Source organism: Phodopus roborovskii, unplaced genomic scaffold (assembly GCF_943737965.1).
Source record: "Phodopus roborovskii unplaced genomic scaffold, PHOROB, whole genome shotgun sequence".
NCBI classification, from domain to species: domain Eukaryota; kingdom Metazoa; phylum Chordata; class Mammalia; order Rodentia; family Cricetidae; genus Phodopus; species Phodopus roborovskii.
The window spans coordinates 416,698-426,739 of NW_026126560.1; the positions used below are offsets into that span (position 1 = coordinate 416,698).

General features: G+C 46.3%; 1 protein-coding gene across 1 annotated transcript; it reads left to right on the forward strand.

Annotated features, from left to right (window-relative positions):
• Positions 1-433: 433 nt before the first annotated feature.
• Positions 434-9,766, forward strand: Prss54 (serine protease 54). The gene is made up of 7 exons (XM_051201926.1): positions 434-517; positions 1,029-1,268; positions 1,383-1,477; positions 2,982-3,153; positions 5,669-5,927; positions 6,699-6,827; positions 9,147-9,766. Exons 3-7 carry the CDS (start codon positions 1,417-1,419, stop codon positions 9,669-9,671), a joined length of 1,146 nt encoding a protein of 381 aa, XP_051057883.1. The 5' UTR covers positions 434-517; positions 1,029-1,268; positions 1,383-1,416; the 3' UTR covers positions 9,672-9,766.
• The last annotated feature ends 276 nt before the right edge of the window (positions 9,767-10,042 follow it).

Sequence of the window (10,042 nt, forward strand, 5' to 3'; positions counted from 1 at the left end):
CCATGACGTTGTCAACACTCATCCAGTCCTAGCTGTTGTATGAAACCAAGGCCTGCTCTTAGCAGCTGGAGGGCAGATTCCACCTGGCCACATGGTTTTCTAGAGCCTGTCCAGTACTTTAGCATGGACCCACAAGCTGAATGCGGGAAGAAAACCGAACTCTCTCTCCAAGAGACCATTCTGGCAGTATGAGGGACTGGAGACGTGAGGGAGTGGAGACATACTCACTCTTGTCAGGCAACTTGTCTAAGGGAGGGCAGGTGCTGAGCAGGAGGTAGCCTGTAGCCCTAACCAAGGACCTTGTTGCCTCGCAAAGGGGGAATCTTCTTAGCCATGACCAGAAGGCCTCTTCCAGGATAACCTCATCAAGGCCAGGTAATAACACACATTTTATCCTGTTTCTCTTAAGTCCAAATGTTTGCTGACAGATACCGTGGTAACCATGACGCCATAATGGAACATTCTTCCCAAGGCGTAGAAGAAACTCCGCTGTAGAGCTCTGCTGCATAAGGCCACAGTGAGTTTGTTTCTCCTTTGGTGGGAACAGTTCACAGAAGAACTTGCCACACCATCCTGAGGACAAAAGAAACATCTCATGTCATGAGGGGAACATGGTGACCTAGAACTGTGCACATAGTTTCCTTAGGTCATGGTGCACAGTTTGAGGCCAGGATGTGTGGTGAAGCCCCTATGGGCTTAGGGGTTCATATAGTTTTGATCTCACTTTCCAGATTCACTGCTTAGTTGCTGTGTGACCTTGGGCTTGTTACTCAGTGTCTCTGAGTGTCAGTTTCTGAGTCTGTAAAATGGGGATTATGAGAGTGCCTATGTCTAGGGCTAAATAACTGAGCTAAATGCTGAGACCGTTGCTAGTGAAGACATCCCAGCAAGACTTGATGTGAGTTTTAATAGGATAAGGTCACAGTAAGACACTAATCCCTGGGGGAGCTCCCACCAAAACCCTCGTTTTTTTTTTTTTTTTTTTTTTTTTTTTTTGTTTGTTTGTTTGTTTTTTCTTTTCTTTTCAGCAGTGTTTTATGGCTATTCGGTTAAAGCAAGGGTTGAATTCCACAAATCAAAAACCAACCCTTATTAGAGAACCAACTCTCTAGCACACCTAGGGCCCCAGGCTGTCCTGAAAAGAAAACTGGAAAAAGCAGACTACCCTCTCTCCTTGGGCCAGCTCTCAAACTGCTAGCTGAGCATCGGAGCCAGACAGCCACTTCCCGCCTATGTCTGTACAGAACCCAGAGCTGGGGATGTGACAGGTCAGTTTGCCCAGTCGGGAAGCTTCAGTGGTAAAAAGGAATGGGCTCCTACAAAGGGAATCACCCCTTGGGGCGTGGGAAGGTGATAGAGTCTTGCGTCTTCTGTCTTCCCAGCTGCCCATGGTGCTCACTGCGTCTCTCTCCGGGGATGGCAGAGATGCGAGCTGCGCTGCTGGTCCTGCTGTACATGTGTCACTCATCATCTGCCAGTGAGTGCAGCTCCCTTCCCAAGATGTTCAGTGACAGGTGGAGCCTGGGCTGAGGTGGGGTGGAGGGCCATCCAGGAAAACCCAGTGGCCCCTAATGCCCAGAGAGGGACTCACTTGGCAAGGAAGCCAATCCCCAGAACTTTGTCCTAGGCAGTAGGTGTGAATGGTTGGAACTAGACAATGCAGTGTCAGGGTGTGGGTGTGGGACTAATTCTAAGGGTGGGACACAGTTAGGAAAATCAGGTTTAAGACACAGGATGGCCTATGGAGCAGAGGGATGGGTGTGAGAACTGCTTTCCACACAGACTTGATGTAGATCAGGCTGGCCCCAAACTCACAGAGATCCTTCTACCTCTGCCTCCTGAGTGCTGGAATTAAAGGTCTAGGCGATCACCCCTGGGGCATCTTTACTCTTGCACAGTTACTGTGTCCAAAAGGGGTGGGTTCTTCTATCAATTAGCAATTAAGGCAGTCCTCAACAGACATGCTCTCAGTTCAACCTTAACTAGATAATTCTTCATTAAGACTCCTTTCCCAGGGTTGGAGAGATGGCTTAGTGGCTAAGAGCACTGGCTGCTCTTCTAAAGAGCTGGGGTTCAATTCCCAGCACCCACATGGCAGCTCACAATTGTCTGTATTTTCAGTTCCAGGGGAATCCAACACTCACACAGACAAACATGCAAGCAAAACAGCAATGCATATAAAGTCAAAAAATCATTAAAAAACAAAAAACAAATGCTGTGCGTTGGTGGCTCATGCCTTTAATCCCAGCACTTGGGAGGCAGAGCCAGGCAGATCTCTGTGAGTTCGAGGCCAGCCTGGTCTACAAGAGCTAGTTCCAGGACAGCTTCCAAAGCTCCATCTCAAAAAACAAAAACAACAACAACAACAAAAACCAAAACCAAAAACAAAAAGCAAACAAAAACAAAACTCTCTTCCTAAGTGATTTTAGGGTGTATCAAGTTTATAATTAAAGCTAACCATCACAGGCTTTATCGTTCACATCTACCATAATAGAAATTAAACTAGAAAGATTAGAGTACAAGAATATACAAATTCATGCATACATTTGGCCATCAGAGTGACGACATCACAAAGCTGTAAAACTGCCCCACACACTTGAAACAGGAGAGTTGGGAAAGCAAGCAACAGCTTTTCCCTGAAGAAAGGGAAAAAGCATCTTGCCTAGACAAGATGCTTGCAGGTTCTGTTGCCACCTGATTTATGAAAAATTGCCAGACAAGGCCTAGGAAGTAGTGCTGTGCCCGGCAGAAGAGTGTCAATAGCAAGGTCCAGTAAGACTTTTAAAGGGTTCAGAGATGCTAGCAAGCGTCTTTTATGTGGAAGGTCTCCTGGCATGAACAAAGAAAGCATGAGGGTGGTAGAGTCAGAGCCCCAAGCAAAACAGAGTCTGCAAAACAGGAGTCCCAAGTGCTTGGGGAATGTCGGTGCCCACAGTGGGCCGGCTCCTTGCCACACAGTGAGGCCTATACTCCCTCTGCAGTTTGCGGCATCCAGAAAGCCAACATCATGGACAACCCCAAGGAGACCCTCGTGGGCAGCAACGAGTTCCCCTGGGTGGTATCCTTACAGGACCCAGAATACACCCACCTGGCATTCGGCTGCATCCTCAGCGAGTTCTGGATCCTCAGCACCGCCTCCGAGCTCCAGCACAGGTTCCTGCTCCCCAGGGGAAGGGTTGGGCGGGGTGCTCTGCAGGGACCAGGACTGGTGGGGTCAGCAGGGTAGACACCTGGTATAGTCACCTGAGCCAAGGTCCTGAGGTCTCCAGTGGCTCATGGAACTTTACTATGGTGACACCAGTGGAAAGCATGATGCGGATTCTTTAATTCTACCCACCAGATGTCCTTCCAGGATAAGGTAAGAAAGTCAGCAGGACACCTTAGGCCACAGGGAAAAGCCAAAGGAGATCAGGATGCTTCCAGAATGCTTTTCTCTGGGCTCTCAGAACACTAACTTCTATCCTCCAAATGTGCTTGTTTGTGTTCCCCAGATTACATACCATAAGCTCAAATTCTCACAAATAAGAAAAACTCATAAATATGCTTAAGGAAAATATTTGACAAACATTCTAAAATATTTTCATAAACTGTAGAACACTTCTAGTCCAACGACTCTAACTTTTGAGAATCGGCAGCAAGGAGATAATTTCAACCTCTGGGGAAAAATATTTCCTACACAAAGTTGCTCACTGAATGGCTAATTACACAGAAAATTCCAGAAAGAAAGTAAACTTCCAAGGGGGATTGTAGCATAGACCTGTGATCCCAACACTTGGAAGGTGGAAGCAGGAGAAGCAAGAGTTTAAGTTTCTTCATCCTTAGCTTCATGCTGAGTCTGAAGCCAGCCTGAGCTATATAAGACACAAACAAAACAGGCAACCAGCCAAATAAAAGCGAACATCTAGTTACCACAGATAAGCAAATTATAATATAGTTTCTTGAGCACACTGTATGTAAGAGAATATAGAATGTGTTATGTAGCTGGAGAAAGAATAGAGTACCAGCTTTGTGATGTTGTCACTCTGATGGCCAAACGTATGCATTAATTTGTGTGTGCTTGTGCTTTAACCTTTTCTGGATTAATTTCTACTATGGTAGATGTGAAAGATAAAGCCCGTGATGGTTTTGCATACACATGTGTAATGTGCACATGTGTGTGCAAGCGTGTGTGCTAGATGGGGTATCTTCCTCCATTGCTTTCCACTTTACTGAATTAGGGTTTCTCACTGATAGCCAGAGCTGGCTCTCTCTGCCTTCTGAGTGTTAGAATTGTAGGCAGGCCACTTGGCTTTCATGTGGGTGCTAGGGATCCAAACTCTGGTCCTCATACCTGCATAGTGAGTGCTTTATCCACTGAACCATTTCCCCAACCTGGAAGAATAATCACTTTAATTAGCTAAAGAAATTATAATGTAAACACCCAATAGAATATTCAGTGGCTGCTAAATTTTTTAATACTTAGTTTATGTATTTTTAAATGTATTATTCTTTTAGTGTGCCTAGAAAATAATAGCTTTGTGGGCATTTTCTTTTTTATTTATTTTTTTAAATTAAGTATTTTTCATAAAATATATTTTAACTATGTTTCCCCCTCTTCAAAATCCTCTCCACCTCTCTACCTACTCAACTTTGTTCTTTTTCTCTTTTAAAAACAAAACTCAAAACAAATAAGCAAAAGATCAATGAGATAAAAATATGCCAAACAAAACAAAATAAAACTTAAAGTCCACAAAAATATCACTGAGTTGGTTTTGTGTTGGCCAACTGCTCCTGGGCATGGGGCCTTCCCTAGAATGTGGTTGATATACTGATTTTCCCTTTGCCAGCAGCGATCAATTACAATTAGCTTCTTGGTTAGGGCTGCTACCTGTAAGTCCAGAAGGAAATGAGCTTGCTGGCATTCTAACCTTGGACTTTGTGTGTACACTTCCCCCTCAGTGCTGGGACCCTGTAGGCTGGAACCTGTGCAAGCCTTGTGTTTTGCTGCCACAGTCTCTGTTGACTTCATATGCACTTCTGTCCTGTTGTATCTGGAAGACATTGGAGTCGTCCATCCATTACCTTTGGCTCTTAAAATCTTGATGCCTCCTCTTCTTCATAGGTCCTGAGCCTTGAGAGGAGGGGTTTAATAAATATGTCCCATTTAGGCCTGAGTGTTCCTAAGTCCAGTTGTGGGTCTCTGTCTTGATGTGTGTTGATCAAAGGAGTCATTTTATTGCTGTGTTCCTTTAGCATAACAATCATATTAGATTTCTCCCTATGCCCATGACCTATCTAGTGTCAGGTTCTTGATGACTTTGTATCAGGTATGGCTTCTATCTCATGGAGTGGGCCTTACCTCCAGCACCCCCCGCAAGTGGTTGGTTATCTCTTCTAGAGACTCTAAGTTTAGTTCCCAGCACCAACATCAAGTAGCTACAACCATTAGTAACTTCCAACTCCAAGGAATCCAGTATGTTCTGGCCTTAGCAGGCACATGTGACATGCACACACACACACAATCACACACTAAAAACAAAGACAAAATACTCAGGTATTGGGTTGGATGAGCATGCCAGGTTGAAAATAAAAAAAAAAAAAAAACATAAAAAAAATGAGAAATGAGCGAAGTGTGAGGCTTCCTAGCTGCCTTGACTTCTCAACATCCCCTTGTTGTCTTTCTCTCTAGGAAGAAGGTCATTGCTGTTGTCGGTATAGCGAACATGGATCCCAGAAAGATTGATCACACAGAGTACTCAGTCAACACCATCATCCTCCATGATAACTTTAATAACAATTCCATGAGCAACAACATAGCCCTCGTGAAGACAGAATCTGCCATACGTTTCGACGACATGGTCCAGGCCATCTGCTTCCTGGGCAAAAAGCTACATAAACCACTAGCCTTGAAGAACTGCTGGGTGGCAGGATGGAATCCCACGTCTGCAGTTAATGCATTCCTTCTCCTAGAGGAGGCTGTGTGTGTGCTGGCGGTGGGGGTGACTCAGAGGGACCTCCCTAGGGCCTGTCTTAATCATTCAAGATGCTTAAGGTTCTAGAGTTGATTCCTAGTGTTTACCTTTCTGGGCTTTCTTTGTACTATATTTCACGGGTCCTTTTTTCTTTTTAGCTCTATACCCAAGAAGTAAATAGGCCACATACTGCCTCACCAAGTGCTGGGAGGAGTAAGGGGACTAGAGCTGAGTGTACTTACCTAAGCCGCTAATTTTCCGTCCTTCTTGGATAAAAATGAAACAAGAAAATGCATGTCCTTTAAGTGTGAAGGAAGGGTGATGTGTTCTCTGCCTGTTTACAGATTTTTGTTTTGTTCTGGCTTTTTGTTTTGTTTTTGTTTTTTGTTGTTTTTTGGGGGTTGTTTTGTTTTGTTTTTGACACAGTTTCTCTGTGTAGCCTTGACTATCTTGGAACTTGCTCTGTAGACCAGACTGGCCTCAAACTCACAGAGATCCTCCTGTCTCTGTCTCCCGAGTGCTGGGATCAAAGGTGTAAGCCACCCATGCCATAAAGTTTACAGCTTTTAAATTCAAAGCAAAGATAGTTTTCAGTAAAAACTCAGACACCACTTCTGATTCCTGTGGGTAGAAGGGATGTGTAGGAACACTTCCTGTTTATTCCTGTTTGGATATGTGAGTTGCTGTTGTTTTGACCAGGACTGCCTTCTTGTTAGTAATTCTTGGGCTCTCTGTTGCATGGTCCAGACAGGAAATCACATGACAATGAGTATCCTGAGGAGAATCTCCGTGAAAGACATTGGCCTGTGTCCTTTACATAGAGACCGGAAAACAGAATGTGCCAGTCACACAAATAAGGAATCCAACGTTTGCCTGGTAAGAACTTGATACAGTAGACGCTAAATCTTCAAAGTGATCATTGCCTGCACCAAGGGGTCCTGAGAGCCCTTTCTTACCGAAAGGGGATGAAGGCAGTGCCTTGGGAGTCATGTCTCTGGAAGGAATAACACTTGGCAGAGACCTACAGTGTGACCATTTGATACAACCAGTCTGGTTAGCCTACTCCACCATGTGTCCTACCCTGCTCCTGAGACCACATGGACTCTCAATACCCAAGCTCTGGCCCTCACTCTTGTTCAGTATGTACTTTATCCCCCGAGCCACCCCACTAGCCTTAGCTTTTGAACTGAATTCTGCTCATGAAACATCTGTTAGTGACTTTGGTATTTGGAATGCTTTACTCTCCTGGAAATGGGACCTGGTGTCTGGGTCTTGAACACAACACTTCTCAGATACAGAAGAAGCTTCTGGCTTCAGAATCTGACTAATGGGTCCCCATGGACCCAGCAGAGCTATTCTTCACTCCCCCCCTAACTTTCAGAGTTCCTATAACACTTAGTTTAGTGGGATGTCAAGGGGGACGACCACTAAGTGAAAGAGGCCCCTGTGTGGTAGCTGCCCTAACCCCAAGAGGTTAAATAGAACTGCCTCAAGGACCCTGGGCCGGTGGCCTCTGTTCCTTTTACATCAGAAACCATGGTTCCACTAGGTGGGAAGAAGGGGAAAAACAAAAGGAAAAACCCTAGCTAATTCTGTGCCCGGGGTTAGCAGCAAAACCATACGATAGCCAGGGTCATCTGTCTGTACCCACTACTATGTGTCAGAGCCATCGAGCTGTGTGTCCTAGATCCCATCCAGCAGACTATGAAAAAAAAAAAAAAAAAAAAGGAAATACAAGGATGCTATACTGCCCCTTCCCTGGAGTGAGCAACACAGAATATTGTACAGAACGTGTTGCCCATCAACTGACTTTGAGAATCAAAGGCTCCCCAGGCATGACAGTGTCTTTGCAGAATGTATGTGTCTCAGCTCTGCCCTGCTTTCAGTCGCTCCTTCTACCATTCACCCTCCCGTCTGCTCTGGCCACACTTCCTAAGCAAAGGAAAGTAGATTGGGAGGAGACTCAGGCCATTACCCAGGCCTCACATGAGAAAGGGCTGATAAGGTCAACCTTTGCCTCTCTGCTTCTCATCCTTGAGCTTGGTCAAACTGCTTGCTGTTATCAGTTGCCACCCTGCTCACTGCTCACTCAGTCCAAACAGCAAGAGCAACATATCATTGGCTGCTTGCCTGGCTTTTCCAGTTAAGGGGGCCATACAGTCAAGGATGGTAAATAGTCTTTCCCCTATCTCTGACCCAGATGGACCATGAGGTAAGAATGGAGGTTTGGCACTTGCACTAGAAGGGGCCTGGGGTGGGATAAATGAAACTTAGTAGTTGTCTTGGGACTGTCCCTATTCCCTCAACTTCGTACAGAAAACTTACAGCCTTTTGAAGCCCCCACAATGGTCATAGCTAATTCTTGCCTGAGTGTATACTGTGTGCCCAGCATGTGTCACGGGCACTAGCCTATCTCCACATTGCATTAGAACCAGGCCACCTGCCTTGGTCACAAATCCAACTCAGTATGCTAAGCCTTGCACAAGTTAAGGTGTGTGCGGCAGAACACCTGAGCCCCATTGGACTACTAATTCAGGAAAGGGGAAGGCTACAGCATGGCAGGGCTGGTGAACAGGAGTAACTAGCTGCTGGGGCATGGATTAGGAAGCTGTAGACCCAGGACAGTCCCAGTTCCTGAGGAACTCTGGCCTTCCTTCCCCTCCAAGCAGCTCTTCCTTGGAAAGAAAGAAAAATGAGCAGAGTACCAGCAAAAGCCAAGACAGGGAAAAATGAGCCAGAAAGCTACAGGCAATCTAGGAGCCAAGGCCACAAATAACTTGCATAATACAAAGAAAAATTGGGCCGGGGAAGTGCTTGCCTTGAATAAAGAGCCCTGGCTCCAGGGATTTGATCCCCAGCTCTGCATTATAAACCAGTTGTGCTAGCATGCCTGTACTCCAAGCATGAGGAGATGGAGTCATGGGGCTCAGAGTTCAAGATCATCTGTAGCCACATAGTGAGGAGGTTATGTGAAATCCAGACTCCAACCAGCAAGCAAGACAGAGGGAGAGGGGGAGAGGAGAGAGTTGTGCCACCATGTTGTAGTTGGTGATGGCTGTCTAGATTTGAAATGGTAGCCTGTAATTTGCCTGTTTCCGGAGAGAATCAATGTAAAACCGAAAACAGACACTGGCACAAGAATGTACTGGGAAGGAAGGTTTTCTCAGACCTAAGACCCGCTGTCCTTTATTGCAGGGAGAACCAGGAAACCCCATGATGTGCCAACTGAACAGGCAGGATCTCTGGGTCCTCCGAGGAATCCTGACCTATGGAGGCGACTCGTGCCCTGGCCTGTTTCTGTATGCCAGTGTGGAAGACTACAGTGACTGGATCTTGGCCAAGGCGAGGAGGGCTGGCCCTCCCCTGTCCTCGATCAACCCCTGGGAGAAGTTGGTCCCCGAGTTCCTCTTTGACGAATCAAATATCGCTCTGACAAAGAACATGTATTCTGTACATGGACATGCTGAATGGCCCCGATCCTATTCCCAAGGACAAAAAATGTCCACTCTGTACGACCAGCCAACAGATGGTGGGCATAACTTCAGGGTAAATGGTCTTCAGGAAGCAGGCTGGCCTTCGAAGGTGGCTGTTCAACCTATGTACTACGACTACTATGGTGGGGAGGCGGGGGAAGGTGGGGCTGTGGCTGGCCAGAACAGGCTGCATTGGCCCCAAGAAATGATCTTGATGTCCCTTGTGCTTGTTTTCTTGTCTAGCTAGCAGCTAACCTTCCCCACAGACAAGAAGCTCAGAGTGCAAGGTGCTAGGCATCTACTGTACTGTTCTTGATAGGTGTCTGCTCTTGATAGGTGCCACCTGGGCGTTCATGGGCAGGCCCACAGCAGCACCGGGCTGGCTCTCCCTCCTCTGTCCCACTCCGTATGTGGGAAGGTCACTTTGATTTATGCTTGTGAACTAAATGTGGGCTAACAAGTGTCAAACCATTAGAGTGCCCTGTGGTTCTTTCAGAGTTAATGGTGTCAGGGGCCAGGCTGGGAAGATATTCCCATGGGTGGGTGTGGCCCTGCTGGTGACCATCTAGATGGCACCTGGTAGTGGGGGGGTGTACTAGTTGGGCACAGGAAACAATG

Coding starts and splice junctions, on each gene's coding strand:
- Prss54 (XM_051201926.1), top strand. CDS start 1,417: ATGGCAGAGATGCGAGCTGCGCTGCTGGTCCTGCTGTACATGTGTCAC. Junction 3,154..5,668: donor GCCTCCGAGCTCCAGCACAG/GTTCCTGCTCCC, acceptor CTTTCTCTCTAG/GAAGAAGGTCATTGCTGTTG. Junction 5,928..6,698: donor GATGGAATCCCACGTCTGCA/GTTAATGCATTC, acceptor TGCATGGTCCAG/ACAGGAAATCACATGACAAT.